At 29.0% G+C, this 18,679-nt stretch overlaps 2 protein-coding genes across 2 annotated transcripts; one reads left to right on the top strand and one right to left on the bottom strand.

Moving 5' to 3' along the window:
* The first annotated feature begins 132 nt into the window (after positions 1 to 132).
* Positions 133 to 1,901, top strand: LOC101208965. Its single transcript, XM_004143903.3, has 2 exons — positions 133 to 1,149; positions 1,383 to 1,901. The coding sequence occupies exons 1-2, from the start codon at positions 305 to 307 to the stop codon at positions 1,621 to 1,623; spliced, it is 1,086 nt and encodes a 361-aa protein (XP_004143951.1). The 5' UTR covers positions 133 to 304; the 3' UTR covers positions 1,624 to 1,901.
* Positions 1,902 to 2,113: 212 nt separating this feature from the next.
* On the bottom strand, positions 2,114 to 4,129 carry LOC101206530 (hypothetical protein). Its single transcript, XM_004143810.3, has 4 exons — positions 3,777 to 4,129; positions 2,829 to 3,652; positions 2,620 to 2,703; positions 2,114 to 2,456 (listed from the first exon to the last, which is right to left on the bottom strand). Exons 1-4 carry the CDS (start codon positions 3,991 to 3,993, stop codon positions 2,304 to 2,306), a joined length of 1,278 nt encoding a protein of 425 aa, XP_004143858.1. The 5' UTR covers positions 3,994 to 4,129; the 3' UTR covers positions 2,114 to 2,303.
* Between the last annotated feature and the right edge of the window lie 14,550 nt (positions 4,130 to 18,679).

Raw genomic sequence — 18,679 nt, forward strand, 5'->3', positions numbered from 1 at the left:
AATAAATCTTACCAAAAAGACAGCTAACGTGGCAAACATCTACGAAGTCCACGTGTCGAGTCATACACCACTTCTCAACCTGAGGCGTTGTACAGAATCACACAAAAACTTCAAAATCCGATAAGCTTAATTCCTTCACATTTCAACCACACAAAACCCCTCACTGTCCCATCCCCCGATTTCCCACCACATTTCCAATTCCACACTTCTATAAGCTATAACCCCAAAAACTTAAAATCCCAACAGATATATATTCTTTTTTAAAAAAATCCTATACTCAACCGCCGGAACTTCATCGACGGCAATGGGGTGCACCTCTTCCAAGCGAATTGAGGCCACCGTCGACGTGTACCGTCCGGCGCCAGCCAGCTTTGCGGTTTTTGACATAAACGCCATAGAGGAACCTTGGGTTAAAGTCATGGAGGAGTTACCGCCACCACCTGAGGAGCCTCCTGTGAAGGAGGAGAAATCGGCTATTGTTCCGGTTCCGATTTTGGAGAAGCTTAGTAGTTTCGAGTCGGAAGCTCCTCATTCATGGGATGAGGTTAGTAAAGCCCTTGAAGACCTTAAACCTGCTCTCCGCTCTGTTACAGAACCACCCCCGACAAATCCCCTTGCTGTCACCGCCGCAACTCCCGCCGTTGTAGTTGCTAAACAACCCCCACGTAAGAGCTCGAGTTTCCACACGGTAGCAGAGCTTGACGCCAAGTTATCGCCTTCCTCCAAGCCGACCGCCGAATCTAAGACTGCTGGGTTGAGGAAAACGGCTACTTTTAGACCCGGACCGGAGAAGCCGGAGCAAAGAACCGGCGACCCGGACCGGTTCAAGTCGGTTAAAGAGAACATATTTCTCGTGAGGGATAGAGAGGAGAGAGAAAGAGAGGGGCAGAAACCGGTTCGATTCGACCCGCTGAGTGAGTTTCCGGAGAAGTGCCCGCCAGGAGGGGCGGAGACGGTGGTTCTGTATACGACGTCGTTGAGGGGCGTACGGCGGACGTTTGAGGATTGTAACAGAGTGAAGTCGGTGCTGGAGTTGCAGCAGGTGGTCGTCGACGAGCGTGATGTGGCGTTGCACGGCGAGTTTTTGAAGGAGCTTAAGGAGTTGCTCGGAGACGAGGCGACGGTACCGAAAATGTTTGTGAAGGGAAGGTAGTTTTAAATTACCACTGAACTCTTTTGAATAAATATATACTTTTAGTCACTAATTCTTTTGTATTAAAAATATTTAATTTCATTGCTTATATTTTTAATTTTGTTTTTACAATCGATTTTAAAGTAACAATTTTCTTTTTTGTTTTTTGTTTTTTTTTTAATTTGATTTCTCTTAACCTTTAGATCGATGGATACGATAATTTAACTGTTTACATATACATTCTTAATAGATATATCGGAGGGGCAGATGAGGTGGTGGCACTAAACGAAATGGGAAAGCTTCGAAGAATACTACGTCGGGCAGCAGTGGAGACGGGAGCAGGTCGTCAGGGGTGTGAAGGATGCGGGGGAGCGAGGTTTGTGCCATGTTATGAATGTGGAGGGAGCTGTAAAGTGATAAAAGGGGACACAAAGGAGAGATGTGGAGCATGCAATGAGAATGGTTTGGCTCACTGCCCTGCCTGTCATTGAAACTATCTTTGATGCCATCATAGAATAATGGAATTTGAATTGCATTTTTATACTCTTGGTTTGTTGTTCTATGTCACTTATACTTAAAAAGTGATTGTGGGATTAGGGTGTTTGGATGAAGGGAAAATGAAAGAAAACTGAAAATAGAGGATGGAGGAAATTATACAAATGATCAATTTTATGCGATGGGATCATGTGATCTTCTTTTGTTAGGCTATTGTAAAAAATTTCAACACTTGTTTATATGGTTTCAAGTAAGAATTGGTTTTTTCTTGATTTTTTAGTTTTGAAACTTTAGATTGGATGATGGTAGTAAATAAAATTACTTTTATTATTATTGGAAGTTCAGGTAATCAAACAATTAACTATTTCTATGTCATAATCTATTAAAATAGTACTCTTTTTTGTCTTTGCTTATTTGTTTATGATTCACATACCAGTGGAATTCCATTAAAATTTAGAAATCTAAATAAAAATGTCATCACATGAATTTATTACTATAACTCAGTTTAATAAATCTAAATTATATTTTCCTTACAAACTAATTGATATGATATAAGATATTTCAAATTTCGAGTATTATTATTTATATAAAAGATAAAAAATCTACGTGATCTATAAGTATTTACATGAAGGATTTATTCTCGTAGGTAGCTAGAGTCAAGTAAATGTGGTAAAGTTTAAGAATTTTGGTGAGAAAGAACATCAAGGAGAGAAATAGCCTCCGGAATACTAAGCTCAAGTCGGAATTTAGGGCCATCATAGTGGTGAAGAATTGGCCTGAATGAATCCTCTTCCAATGGCACGCATATTTGCCTTGTTATTACTTTCACCTACACATTCAATTACAAATTTAGTATTAAAAACTTTTTAAACATAAATTTAAAACTTGTACTTCAATCTTGATTAAAAATAATCATAAATTAAGTAATGTATTGAATTAATTTTGAACATTATATTAGTAAGATGATATGTGAAATGTGTATATATATATACCTGAGCAGGGAAACGGGATTCTCCGGGGCATTTCTTATCCTCCCAAGCCGTCGGATCAATATTTGTTCCTCCAAAGCTTGCAGCCTGACATTATTTCATGTTTATTAATCATTCCTTAATCATTCTCACAAGAATACTTTAACCATTAATTATTTACTAATTAATTATAAAACCAAAGTTTAACGGAAAATTAATAAATAAATCCTAACCTCAAAAACTCCATGAAGTTGGTGGGTGGAGTAATTATACAGAAAAAGCGGCAGCCCCGGCGTTATTGCCCTAACTGAATCCCTATATCGTGGCGGCAAACCAAAAAGCTGCCGTTTCAAATTCTCCGCCATCGTATCGTTATTGCACACGAATATATACCCGCCGATTCTCTCATTCCTCGGCAGCGCCTCCGCCGCCGGCAACGTCTTGAACCTCTTCTCTTTCTCCGCTTCATTTTTCCCCTTATTCCCTTTCTTCCCCCCTTTCCCTCCGCCCTGCTCAGCTACCTCACCCACGTTGTTCTTCCAATTAAAATTCCCGTTACTATTTGCCGGAACCCCCAATTTGTAGGACAATCCCTTCCTGTAATTTCCCACACCATTGTTAGTTTCGATTTCCTTAGAGTTCTGGTTTTTTCCCGGCACCGTTGGTCCGATTTTCCACCCGTCGTTGAATCCGTTGTAATCAGCGGTGGGTTTTGGCTTCAAATTGTTCCATAATCCGTATTCGTTCACTGAATCCTTTGGGTTTGTGCCTGACCCGATTGGATTCGGTTTAGGGTTTAGAAAGTTCGACCCAATTCCTGACTTGAAACTGTTCCATGACCCGAAATCGTTCGTTTGATCGTTGATATTTGTGTTGCTTGACCCGAGATGTTTCGGGTTTGGGTTAATGCCTATATGATCCAACCCGGTTCCCGGCTTGAAACTGTTCCATATTTCGTAATCGTTCACCGGATCCTTGGTTTTGTTGGCCAACCCAAGTGGCTTCGTGTTCATGTTGAGAAGATCTGACCCACTTGTTTTGAAACTGTTCCAACCGTCTGTTTAAATTATAAACATAATAAGATGTCAATCGTTCATTTTCTCCTTCAAGATGCTAACATAATTCCAAATTCTAAATTGATCACAATAAATAAATTTATCGTTGAGTTTAAGCAAACTTACCGTTATTAAGAGTGTTAAGGTCGGAGGGAAGTTTATAAGAGTCGGAGTTAGAAGAAGAAAGCTCGGCTCCGACGCGAACATCGAAGTTGTTGTGATTCTTCTTAGAGACAAAGGAGTTGCTCCAAATGGAATCATTGGTGGACAAATTGGCAAGATTAGCAGTCTGAAGCCGAAGCTGATCGCTGAATTGACAGAAAGAGTTGTAGTTTTGATCCATAATTGGGTTTTCTGTGATCACCTCGGGGTCGTCGAAAAGGAAGAAGACAAAGAAAGAAGCAGAAAGAAATGGGAGTTTAATTAAGAGAGAAAAGAGAGGGGGTGGGTGTATGAAGAGAAGGTTGGTGAAGAAATGGAGTGATAAATAAGGGAAAATTGAGGGGGAAAAGAGAAGTTTCGAGGAAATGAAGGATGCCGTAGAGATTTGTCAATATAGTGGAAAGTTTTTCCCTCCTTTTAATTATTAGGCTAACCTACAATTTTAATGTCTATTTTGATTTTTTTTTTATAGTAATTAATAAATTTATGATAATTTTTTTTTTTAAAAAAAAAAAACATCACTATTCAAAAGCTCAGATTTAGTATAGGTTTCCAAGTTCAAATCTTTCTCAAGTTGTTCACTGTTATAAATTATAATAGTAATTATAACTATACTTTAAATTTATAGATTTGTTGAAAGAAACCTCAAACTTATAACAATTTGAAAAATTAGAACTCAAGCTGATAAATTTGTATTTGAAAAAGATCATTTTAATTTTATATCTCATAAATTTTTTAACTTAAAAAAGTCACTAAATCACAAAAAAATATCTAAAAAGTAATTGAAAAGAGTCTCTAATAAGTCATTAAAAGTGTCTCTTGCGTTCTAACAAATCGTGAGACTCTCGATTTTAAATATCAGGTAAATTATAACATGATATACATTCAAATTTTGATTTTTTTTTTTTTTTTGAGTTAAATCAAAATATTTAGTTGATTATTTATTTAATTTTGAAGTTTAAGATATAATTGTTGTTAGTTGAGCTAATTGGTTGAATGCTGATGTGAGTGACGGCAGAGAAAACGCGTCTTTTAGGGAGATTGAGACACGTCCACTCCTTTATTTTATTTTATTTGTTTTCTGTTCTTATTATTATCACTTTTTTAATTCTCAACTTTATTAAAAATTTGTTTTTATTTTCTAACTCATTTTAATTGAAGTACGTGTGGTTTTCAAAGCTTTTGTTTAGTTTTCTACGATTTGGACTTAACAGTTTCTTTTTAGTTTTGAAAGTTTCTACGATTTCATTAATAAATCATTAGGCAATTCTTTGATTTTTCTTTTAAAAAATTAATTTATTTTATCTCAATTTTGATTTATGGTATTTGAAATTTTATGTCAATTTTCTCAATAATTAGTTGTATCTTATTTTGTACAAAAGTTGTATAATTTAAAAAAAAAAAACAAAAATAAGTTTTAATTTGAAAAAAACTCCTTGATGATGAATCGGTTTTTTAAAATAATTAAATCTTCTCTATCTTAATTTCTTAAGTTGGTTTTCATCTTAAGTTATTAATTAAATAGTAGATTTCTTAGTTAAATCTAAAAAATAAAAACATGTCTTCAAAAACTGTTTTTTTGCTTGGTTTTTTAACATATTAGTAAAAAAAAAATATGAGAAAGTTAAAATTAATATTTACAAGATTAATTTTTGAAAATAGAAAACCACATAAACCAACTGTGACTTTATAGTCAAATTTTGCATAATTCTTAAAAACACGTGTAAAAAGTAGATAAAAAAGAATTTAAAAACTTAAATAATTATCAAAAGAGTTTTTAGTTTTTATAAATTTGTTTTTATTTTTAAAATTTAACTAATAATTCACCCATTTAATCTATTAAAAAAATATGCAAATCATAATTTAAAATGAGATAAATTTAATCTTTAAAATAAAATAATTGAAGAATAGAAAATATAATCGAAGGCAAGTTAATAGATTGGTTCTTGCATGGACAAGTCCAATATTGGAAGGATATTTAGAAATGGACAAATGGTTCAAAACTCAAAAATCTTGGCCGAACTTCCTAATGCAATGGAGGAAAGTACTTCAAAAATCACATTGGAGTTGTAATTTTAGGAGGCTACGAGTTTACTCAAGAGGGAGATGGGCTCATGAACCTTCTTGATGTTAGAGCTTTGGTGGAGGGTTTGAATGGAGTTGAGTTGGAGTGGCTCAATAATTCTTTCTATGTGAAGTCAAATACCCAAACGAGATATCTTTCTTTATAATCTAATATTCAAATTGAATGATACTTTTTCTTGTTATTAGTATTTTGCATTTTTGTCACGTTACTAGAAAGAAAAACAATATCATCCATGTTATTGTAATTTTAGCATCCTCTCAAAGTTTTTCTTGTAATTTTTTTTTTACTAAATAATTATCTCTTAATTATTATTGATAGAATCCTTAGGAGTAGTTATCTATCATTAACTAAAAACATTTTAAATTAATATAAATTTTAAATATAATTAATAGACTTGCCATAATTTTAAAATTTTTAAAATATTGGATTGAAAGTATACAATAAATGTTAACTAACAATATATATCACATGATGATGATGTATAAGGATTTAAATTACAATTTGACCTAATCAAAATTGATATTCCACCTTCATTTTCTAGGGTAGAAACTTCAATAACTAAAAAAATTTAAAAGTGTTACTTCAATAATAATTTAAAAAAAGACACACACATAAATCAAAGGAATTCCTAACCAATCATATAATATGTGATAAAGAAAACTATCAAACAAAAATAGTCCAAAGTCTTGGAGACCATATAATAAAACAAAAGAATTATTTACACATACCATTCTAGAAAGCACCGCCGTGAAGTAAGACTTCGAATAATATAATTGCAAATTTATCATCTATACATATAAGTTTGATCATTTGCTTAGGAGCTAAGTCTTTTGTTTGTTTTTTTTTTTTTCTTTAAATTTATTTATAAAGTTGATCTCTCAAATTTATAAATGTCTAAAAGTTTAGAAAATCAAAATTTGGAGATTTAATTTTTGTGATTTAATCAAACAGATTTTGATTAAATTGGGTGTGAGACTGGAAAATGGACAATGCATAGCTAAGTCTTGGATATTGACTCGAGAAAGCGAGTTATTAATTGACCGACGGTGAAGTCTGTGATAGTGATTTACTAACGTGGCTTGTGGCTATTGGGTATTGACTGAATCCTTTTCAAATGCGCGTTTGCTGTCCTTATACGTGGCGTTAGGAGTAGAAAACTTGATGGACTTTTGGGCTCAACTGAGGTACACTATCATGGGCTTACGTTTTATACATGGGCTAATAATTAAATAAAATTCACTTCTACCAATATATTTTTGCCACAATATATTTTATATATGTTTGAATTTTTAAAAATATAAATTAGGGTATATTTGATAAGCTTATTAACAAAACAATCTTTTACAACGTATCGTCTCATATATCGAACAATATATTTGATATATTTACATTTTCAGTATATTTTTAAACACATCGAAAAAGAAAGTCATGGAGGTGAGAGAGGAAAATGAAAACGGAGGATTTGCAACAAAAATAATTGAGGATTAACAAGTTTGAAATTTAAAAGAGAGACATTAAAGATATTTCAATATTATCGGTTTAAAATAAAATTAATTATTCCTTCTTTTACTTTAATGTCAATCGAAAATCAATATTAAAGATATTTTTCTTTTTCTATTTTTTGATATTGTTCATTCGTGTTTTTTTTAGCATCACCTCACCGATCAATTTTCATATAGTGTATATATAAATTATATTGTGTACAAATTGTTTCTTTATATATATTGTCTAAGAGTAAAGAAAGACTGAATTATCAATTTTAATTGAAAAATAAATAAAACTAAGTTGATTTTTGAGAATTTTTTTTGATAAAGTTTGGAAAAAGAAAAATAGAAGGCCAATTGGGCTCAAAACCAAAATCATATCAACACTATCGGTTTCAACATTTACACTAACTTGCACTTGCACCTGTAGCATGAACTTGTTAAATCATCTTTAGTGATATATAATTAAATTTAATTTCATCATCTGATTTAAACTTTAGAATCAATCAATCATATTTAAGAACATACTCGAAACACATGTCATTCCATAAACACACATATGTCATTCCATAAACACACATTTATGAGTTGAATGAGTTGGCCAAAAGTGTGTTCCCTATGGAAGTTCAATTTTCTTTCTAAACTAATGGCCCATGATCCATATCTCAAGCATGGGTCAGGCTGAAGGTGTCCAACCTATCAAAATCTGACTCTCGACCTCATTCGACTCGAATCAATTTTCTTGTTATTTTATCTAAGAATAGTTGCAAATTTAGTCATTAAATATAAAATAATCAAGTATATAGTAATTACGTTTTAAAAAAATTGTAAATATAGCAAAATTTATTCAATTTTATCAATGATAAAAATTTATCACCAATAGACTATGTTGTAAATATTTGTCTGTCATTGATAGATCATATAATTCTATCTTAGTTTTACTATATTTGCAAAAAAAAATTAAATGTTATTATATTCTTAAAATGACCATCAATTATAATTACCATTTTATCTATTAGAAACAAAAATCGTTACTCAACTATAGTGGATGGGACAATCTCTAATGTGTGCCTAATTCATGAATTAAATAAATCAATTTTTCAAATGTACTCTTCCCTTTTGTTTCGATGATAAATAAATCTTAAAAACGTTCATTTGGGAAACATTTAATTGTTTAAGTTTATTCAATGATTAATTATCCATTATTCATAATTCAATTAAAAGTTCAATTTCAATTATTTATCCCAAATAAAATTATATTATCTGATTTAATCTTTTTATTCCCCAATCACATGACATCAGACAGGTGCCACCTATATATTATTTTTTTTCTTCATAATCTTCCAACCCTTTTACAACATAGAAAATTTTAAAATTTTAATTCAAGAGAAAGAGGCTTTATGAGTCGGCCAAAGGAATGTATTTGTTTATTACTTATTAAAAAATAAAATAAAAGATATATAATTTTCGTTAAAATGTTAAAAAAAATTATATTCACGACATCCTATGCTTTGTCAAAGTGAGTAAAAAATGAGTAGATGCTTTGAATATTATTATCACTTGTTTATATTTTTTTTTTACATGACGAACGTGCGAGTAAAGAAATTTTGAACTTCGATCTCAAACAGATGAATTGATGCTTTAACTACTAGACTATTATTATGTTAATTCTCACACTTGTGTTAGTTAATTGTGCTAATAAAAACATTAAGGGTCGTCTATTATAATTCAAGAGACTACTAAAGTTACATAGAAAAGAAGCATAACAAAATTAAAGGTAGAATTTTCTACTTTATTACTTAGATTAAAGATTGAATTGTAAATAACGATGACTACCTTTCATTGTATCATTTGTTTGTCGTAGTTTTAAATTTTTTATTTCGATTTAAACTTTTATTTTAAATTTTATATCAACGATGTGAATGTAGTCACTATTGTATATATATATACTCTTGATCTATTTGATTAAGTAATGATAAAAGAAAAGTAACATGCATGGATGTGTAAACTTAATTTTTGTTACAATAAATAACATTGACCAATCCATTTATGTCTACATGCTCTTCTACTTTATACAAATAATAATGTAATTTGTTTCTTATAAAAAGAATGAAAACATTAAACACATATAATTGAGGTTGAGATGTTTTCTTGTTTGGCCCAACCATATAATCTCCTTAATAATTATTTTCTTCTAGGAGAGAATTGGGGACCAAAATCCCACTCAAACCCCAAATTATCTCATTCAACCACACAACCTTTATCATATTTTATTATAAAACCCACCATTGCAATCACATGGATTACAACTCTACAAATCCTTTTTTTTTTCTCCCCTTTGTGATCTACAAAAGAATTTTGTGTAACAATATATAATTTATCAATATGGCCTTTTTATTATGTCTACTTTTAAGAATAATTAACATAAATTAAATCCCACCTATTATCATTTGACATTGACTATCTAACTCATGTTAGTGAAGTAATTAATTATCGACTTTTTTTAGTCGTAAAACAAAATATACCGTAACTCTAAGTGACTTACTATTGTAAATTAAAATGTTCCATCTCATTATTATTGAACTAAAACACAAATTTTATTAGAGGGCTAAATCCAATTTTTTAAACCTCTAACACTCAAAAGAAGGATCACAGGTCACTTTTAAAAGGGTGTTTGGTTGATGAGGTAACCAATTATATTTTTAAGGTAAACCTTTATGGTTTTATTTATTCATTTTTTTTAAACAACACTACATCATTTTTTCTTTTGTCAAAATCAATATAAACTAATTTAGAGTATCAACTTAAAGTTCAAAGATTTGATTCTCATACTCCAAATATTATCAAAACGATATATTGTTGGATAAGATTGAATTTAATCATCACGAGAAATTGGAAATGATGAACTTTTAGGAAACGTTTGGGACATAAAGTGAGTTATTATAGTATGTGTTTGGAGTGCAAATAATTACAATTTGAGTTATTATAATCTATGTTTGACAATGTGATAAATAGTAAAAGGAGGGAGTGAAGAATATTTACATAGGAGATATGAGAGAGTGAAAAATAGTGAAACGGGAGTGAGGAATAGTGAAAGTGGAGAATGGAGAATGGTGACAGATGAATAATAATAAGAAAAAAAAAAGTTGAATCTAATCATAATCCTAAGATTATGATAACCCGAGCAAATATGGATAGCCCCCTCCATTCTTCATAGTTGGAGGGCCAAACGACCCCTTGTAGACTAGGGTAACAAGTTGAATATAATGTTTTTTGTGGTGGTCCTTTATATTAAAAAGAGAAGAAAGAAAGAAAGAAAAGGTGGGTTTGTGAAGGTTAATGAATGAATATGAAAGAAGGAGGGAGGGGGAGGGGGGAGGGGGGCATAGGCAAAGGCATATATACCCAACCAACCAAATTGGTCTCCGCGTGAGGATTTACTTCCAAAATAATAAGACAACCAATCATCGTACACTTTCTTTTTCTCTTTTCTTTTGAACAAACCTAAACCCATTATTCCAATTATAATAATTTCTCATATCCAACATACAGAAAAAGAAAAAAAAAAAGTAGAGAGAGAGAATGAAATGACAAATTAATTAATTAACTTTTAGTCCTGGGTTTCATAGCTGCGTATGCTTAGTTCATAGCTTTTCTTCCAATGGTAAAAAGTATAACATGTGATAAAATATTTACACTTCATAGAAAAATCAAGTATAATAAATTTTGTTTGATGGAGTGTTAATTTTTTTAAAAAAAACTAATTTTTAAATTTTATTTGCTTGGTTGAGATTTTTTAAGATTAGATTTAATTTTTTTAAAATATGTTTTATTATTAATATTCTAAATTGAGAAAAAAAAAACTCTCTTCTCTAAATTTTTTTTCTTATAATTTTAGAAATTAAATTGTTGATTTACGTTAGGATGTGTTTGATTGAGATTATAAAGTGTTTAATTTTGTCAAAAAAAATATTTCGAAAAAAATGGTAGTGTTTGATAAATTAAAATAATGCATTTTTTAAAAATCTATTTATAAAATAATCTATTTTAAATAAATCTTTAAAAACCAATTTCACATATAAAAAAAGTCTAACTAAAAATTAAGTGTCTAAATTTTAAACTTATTTTCAAAAAAAAGTGTGTAAAGGAAATGTATTATTGAAAAAAAAATTGTTGTTAATTAGATCCAAACGGACCTTTAGTAATTAGACGTCTTATATCTATTTTTAAAAACTTGGAGAGATTAAAACGATACATCGTGAAAATTTAGACCAAATATATCTATTCTTAAAAGCTCCATGGTTAACCAGTTGTATTCTTAAAATTTAAGAACAAAATACAGTACATATTCTTCCAAACACAAATACACAAAAGTTATTTTTTTAGTTTGAATATAACTCAATTTATTTCATTATATATATATATATAAAATCAACATATCAGATGTTCGAATTTATCGAGTTTCACTTGTTATACTGTTGAAATTAAAAAAAAAACTGATAATAAATTAAAGCAGCTAGTTGTACAATGTGATTGTGCTGCATGAGTCACTTCACGAGGTCGGAATTGGAAAAAGAGAAAATTGGATGTCACAATCACACATATGTTGTCTAAAAGGAAACTATTATTGCTTAAATGTCTCTATTATTCTAATTGGCGTTAAAATGAGTATAATTCGATGATTGACGTGTAGTACGTACTTCTTAGTTTAAAGATTGAATCCTTTAAACGAATATTAATTTTTTTCTATTTTAATAGATTATCGATATTGTACTAGTTGATAGCCGTTAGTATATTATATCTCTAAGATGATAATAATTTTGATGAAAATTATATTTTGTTGCCTTTAACACAAATTGAAAATAATGGTCATATAGCACGATAAGAATAAGGTTAAAAAATTAAATGTGACTTTAGCTCAATCAATAATTGGGTTGGTTTTCCTCACTCGAGACTAGATGCTCGATCATTTATTTCTATAATTATTATTGTACTAGGAAAAGAAAAAACAAATAGTACGAATAATAATCTTCTAACACATGATAAAGACAAATACAAATTATCTTTGATCTCATTGTCCCAAACTCCTATTCCGAGTGAAACCTCCTTTGGCCTACCATTTACCATAATTGAAAAAGAAGTGACATACTCCATTATCAACGATATCCACGAGTCATCAAAACCTTTCTTCATAGCTCAACTAAGAAATGACTAGTAGTACTATTTCAAGTCTTGGTCGTATCAAACTTATTCAACCTATTACATAAGTAGATTCCTCCAATTTTAATCGTACCCAATGTTGAATAAATGACTTGGGCTCTTGACCATAACAAAAAAGTTCCTTCTTTTTCTTCTTAGTCATAGAAGAAAGTATCCTGGTATTATCTATTTCTTTATATTTTTACTTCAGTTGAAGTTTCCTTCTTTTTTATAGTCGATATATGTATGGCTTTTTTTAAAGTTAAAATTAAACATTTAATTCATGAATTTTTTTAAATTTGCAACTATATTGTCCCTACTAATTTTAAAATGTATGTAAGATTAGGTATGTGAATTTTCAATATTGTGTCTTCTTTTCAAAACGTTTATAATAAATCTTTTAATTTTTAGTTATGGTCTTTTCTATAAGTGTTCAAGTTTGTGTCGTTAATAACCTAATTATTTGACATTTTTTTAAAAAAAATTCAAGAGCCTACTTAGGCATAAATATGTAATATTTTGCTACATACTTCAAGTTTTCAACCCCATTAATCTAAGTTTTTATTTTTTAATTTTTCTAAGGTTGAACATTATGCACATATATATGTATCTCTGTTGGTGGGGTTTGTCAGTGCATGCACATATACCTTCTTTTGTATACTTCTAGTTGTTTTTCTTTTCCTACCATCTACTTAGTACCATCACATGACTACATGTTTTAATATAATACACCACACCACACCATTATTTCTTTTCGAATTTTGAATGATAAGTTTACGTTAGCAAAGATGAGTATTGAGATAAAGTTTATAGTATCGATTTCAAAGTTGGGAGGTTAATCCTTTTCTCTTATAATATTGTAAAAACAAAGAAAAAAATTATTTTCTTAAGTGAATTTGTGATTTTTGTGTAAAACAATAGTTTAATTAGATTATTTGTGTAAAAAAAAAATGAAGCTTACACAAGGACCTTACTTTTGTGAGTCAATTTTGATATTTGGTTCATAAGATCAGTTTAGACTAGATGGTTGATTAGACACTTTTCTTTAGGTCCTAATCATCATACCTAAGTCATTTTTTGCTTTTCATGCAAATTTTGTTTGACAAAACATGCAATTTTATACTTTATACATTTGGAAATTAGTTATGATATCACTATGTATAAGTGGATATTCATAAACTTGATATATATATCATTTTCATGAGTTAAAATGTAAGACGAAAACATCATATTAGTTTTTTTGTTTTTATGAAACTAGTTGTGTATTTATAGAGAACATCTATAAGTAAGACTGTGATATTTATTTTTTGAAAAATCCAAAATAACATTGTGTGATTTTTAATTTGTATGTCTAAGTGAAACCATTCGTAATCAATGGCAAAGATAAAAAGTTGGAGTAGTTTTTCCAAGTAATCTTAATCATTTTACTATATGACTAAGAGTATATTGTTAGAATGCCTTGAATTTGTTATTTGACCGAATGAAAACCTATTCAAAATTTGTATATTTACGATAAGAGAAATGCACTATATAAACTTTCTAACTAACTCTAATGGTGTAGTTTGTATTATACTCCAAATTAATACACACTTCCTAATGATATTGTTCTCCATTTTCTTGGTGAACTTAACTAACACATTATCAGTGAACTACATAAATTAGAGTGTCGGTATTCTTTACTTTTTTTTTTCTTTATCTATTTATTTCATAAAATGTAGATGAATGACAAGATAGAAGGAACGAGAGAAAAAGTAAATTAAAGCTTTTTTAGTACAACAACAAAATCGTGGAGGATTAAACGTGAGACCTCTCAAGTAGGAATTCTGTCAATGCATTAAACTAAGTTCATAGAACAAAGTGGGGTGGAAGGAATAGTATAAACATATTATTATAGGTGAAAGTTTCCTTTTTGGAGAGAGGGGTATAGTTAAATAACACTTGCAAATGCACAACACATTGTTTAGATAGAGTGGTAATATTTAAATCAAATGACACTAGCAATTATATAAATTTATTTTTCAAACAATTGCATCATTCCCTACATCATGTTTTTTTTTTTTATATACCTATATCTATTTTTTATTTCATTATTTGTCTATACATCATAAAATCCTTACTAACTACTTTAAAAAGTTTAAGTTATAATTATTATTAATTAAAAGGTATATATTGATTATTATTTTTCTAATCTCATGCACCTTAGCCTTATCAAAATTATTTCAAAGTTTGGATTCTATATGGCCAGTGAAATTTAAGATTTAGAATATTTCTTCATTAAACTTTTCATAAGTTATTGGAAGATTAATCATCATATTTTAAATTAATTGGAATATAATATATACGATGATTTTTAGTTTTCAAAACATAAACTTAAATTTTTTTTTGACGTTTTTGTTTAGAAAATTTCATGGTTGCTAAATCTAGTCACCTTGTACCATTACATACATCATTAAAATTGCATTATACACTTATTAAAGAATTGACCATGACAAAATCCACCTTCTCAAAACAAAACAAAAAATAGCACACAAAATTGAGAGGTTTTATGACTCAAATTAGCGCAACCTCTCCTTTGAAAACTATTTGATTTTGTTTTTTTGCTTTTTTCAGACTTAAACTTAACCTCGCTTCTATTGATTGGTTTTTAATTATATCCATATTTTAGAAATGTTTTCAAAATCAAAACTAAGATTGGTTTCCTAACTAATTTCTTTTTCAATTTTTGATATTTGAAAATCAAGCCTATAAAAAAACTCACTCCACCTCTAATTTTATTGCTTTGTTATCTATTTTCTATCTATATTTTTTAAAACTAAACCATATTTTGAAAACAAAAAAAAGAATTAAATCTTAGTTTATTTTTTTAATTTAGCTATGAATTCAACTCTTTCTTTGTATTCAATAAATGAAAAATAAAATAAAAACAAAATCAAATTTTTTTACCAAATACATTAAGAAAAATATTTTTTAAATGCGGGCAAACTCGTTTTCATCTCTAAAAATTAACTAAATTTTTTTATTTAAAATAGGCTTAATTTTTAAAAACCAAATAATTACCAAAAATTAATTTTTAAATCAAACACATATAAAAAAATCTAACAAATATCTAAATTTTAAATTAATTTCAAAGAAAATGTTTGCTTGATAAACATTTTCCTATAAAAGATTTTGAAAGTTGAGATGGCCAAGTGAAAGAATCTAAATAGTGAAGGGACCAAAATGCAAAGAGGAAAATATAATATTTCTTTTAGAAAAAATGATGACTAGATAAGAGGACAGGTGTCGGGCAATAAAGTAGGGAAAAGAGAAAAGAAAAAAATGGGGCCTAATATTTTGCAGGGCAGAGGAAACACGTTGGAGCCAATTGATTGGTCTGTCCTTGTTATCTTCCATATTCCTTCGTTTTAATATCAAATTCCAAGCCCTCAACTCAGCTAATTTCCATCCACGTGGGAATACTCTTTTTTATAAATCCTCTACTTTTCATCACAATTCACTAACCATATATTTTTATTTTCCGAAATCTTAATTCTACTTCCCAATATATATTGGTATAGTTTAATACATAAAATCCATAAAGAAGGGACTATGTGACAAATATAGTTCAAGTTCAACTACACATATTTTGGTTTATATAGATAGATTCATGGATTACAACAACTATTGTATGTGATTTATGATTTTCTTAGCTCTCAAACAATCACTCAAACTTAAAAGTTTTAAGTCAATAAGTAAAAATAAATTCATTTAGTAATTTGTGTCTAATGCACCTACTCCTCTATTTTCTTTTTGTGAATATTGTTTTAACATTTGTAATGTGTTGCTTTTAAACTAAATGATTTTTGTAAATGGCAGGGTTGAATTTTATTATTTAAATATAAAAATAAAACTATGGTTTAAGGATTTTGTTTTATATTTTTATATTACATTGGGTGAAAAATTGGCTACTATGACATCTAAAATTTGGATTGTGCTTGGGTCGGAAGAAATGAGTAGATTTGCAGTTTTTGTTTTATGGTCGTCGATGTGATTGTTTTTGCTTGCATCATTGTTTGCTATTGTTGTCACTGTTTCACGACACGATAAAACTTGAATGTAATCTATTTTTAAATATTTTAAATAATTTTATCATTAAAATTTTAATAAATACTAAACGTATAGAGTCTAAAATTAGAGTAAAATTGGACTAAAATAATTTTAACCTAAATATTTTACACAAACAAAAAAGTATAAAAAAATAGCAAAATGAACTAAGACATTTATAAATTTTATAACGAGTATTTAAGAAGTAAACTATTTTAGTTTGATAAGTAAATAGTAAATATTATAGCAATTAACTAAAACATCAATAAACATAAAATGGTAAAAATATTAATAAAATAATATTTTGATGTAACGTTAAGCAAGAGATGATTTTACAATCTTAAAATAGTTTTTATCCCAAAAATTTACTTAAATATGTATATTAGTACCTATGATTGCCTATCACGAATATACTATAAAATTTTGTATACTTATACATATTTTTCAAATAATTTTGTTTCTTTATCGTACATAGTAAGCTGTAATGGTAACTCAAATAAATATTTGTCTTCATTTAAAAAAAAAATCCATTCTGTGAAAACATTTATTCCAACAAAAAAGAAAAGGTTTGCTGACGTGGAGTGAGCAGGACCGTCCAACTTTGGTTCAAATGATGTGGGTCTAATGGGAAGGAAAAGACAATAGGAGTTTCCACTTCAGCTTACGTCATCGGCCATGATCCAACGCACCACTACCCTCCATAATCTTTTCCCCATAATTAATACCTTTTTTTTTTCTTCTATTAAATTTAGCCAAAACATTCCTAATGGATAATAGTCCCTAATCTTTGAGTTATTCTATATTTGGCCCTTAATCTTCTTAGATTCTCAATTTCACCTTCCTTTGTCTTTAATATTCTTAACTACATCCATTCTTAAAAAATAAATAATAAAAAGTTGATCAATCATAACATTTTTGTTAATTAATATATACTTGAAATGTAATTTATATTTACTTACTTTTATTTAAAAAAATAAATTCTTAATATCTCGTTTCATTATACTACAAAAATTGAGCCTAGAACGTTCTATTAGAATGCTATTTGAGATGTGATATCTTAGCAATTTATCCTTAAAACAAATTTTGTTTACTAAAAATGTCCATCTTAAGTGATGAGAGTAACAGCGTTTTGATATACAAATTGATGTAATTCATTGATAGTGTATTAACTAGTAGATGATGGTGATTGTTTTATTGAGAATAAAAACTTAGAATACATACATATATGTCTTTGTGGTTGGAGTTTATATAACACACTTATCTAAACCATATAGTCAAAATCGTAAATAACTTAACATAGAAAATACAAAATTAACTTGTAATTGGTTGTTGGGAGTGTACCCAAATATCAAATTAAAGACATCTCGATAAAGATAGTGTGTTTTGAATCTAAGTTTAAGTTAAATAAATAATATAAGCAAAATTCGATTGGTATACGAAGTACAATTTTCATCATGAAATCAAATGTTCGAATCTTTTTCAAATCGTCGTACAAAAAAGAAAAGTCCATCGTAAAGAAAAGATGGTGGCATTTTCCCCCACACCCAACCAAAAAAAGAGGATGGTGGTAAAGACAAAAGGAGAATGGACCACAAGAAAAAATTTAAAACCAAACCGCATCTTCAACGCATGACTTCATTACAAAAATACATCAAAATTGTGTCTTTTAAGGCATCATTTTTTCGTATAGTCAGTCAAATGTATAATTGAACAGTTATTTGACTCAAACCTAAATTTCGATGAATAAGATTAAATCGATACAAAAATGGCTCCCACCTTATCTAAAACTTGTCATTTAGTAACTTTTGTTTTTTTTGGGCTTATGCCAAGCATAATTCAACATTTTACCCCAAAAAAAACTAAAATTTAATCAAATTTCCTATTCATTTTGTAATTTGCATTCAATATTATTGTTTTTAATTATGAAAATTCCTCGAAATTGAAGTGATGCATACATATTTATAAAAACGTGCATGGGGAAATTTAAAAAGAAGAAAGAAAAGAAAGAAAAAAAG

This window comes from Cucumis sativus, chromosome 5 (assembly GCF_000004075.3).
Source record: "Cucumis sativus cultivar 9930 chromosome 5, Cucumber_9930_V3, whole genome shotgun sequence".
Lineage (NCBI taxonomy): Eukaryota > Viridiplantae > Streptophyta > Magnoliopsida > Cucurbitales > Cucurbitaceae > Cucumis > Cucumis sativus.

Coding starts and splice junctions, on each gene's coding strand:
- LOC101208965 (XM_004143903.3), top strand. CDS start 305: ATGGGGTGCACCTCTTCCAAGCGAATTGAGGCCACCGTCGACGTGTAC. Junction 1,150..1,382: donor AAAATGTTTGTGAAGGGAAG/GTAGTTTTAAAT, acceptor CATTCTTAATAG/ATATATCGGAGGGGCAGATG.
- LOC101206530 (XM_004143810.3), bottom strand. CDS start 3,993: ATGGATCAAAACTACAACTCTTTCTGTCAATTCAGCGATCAGCTTCGG. Junction 3,653..3,776: donor CCTTAACACTCTTAATAACG/GTAAGTTTGCTT, acceptor TAATTTAAACAG/ACGGTTGGAACAGTTTCAAA. Junction 2,704..2,828: donor AACTTCATGGAGTTTTTGAG/GTTAGGATTTAT, acceptor AAATAATGTCAG/GCTGCAAGCTTTGGAGGAAC.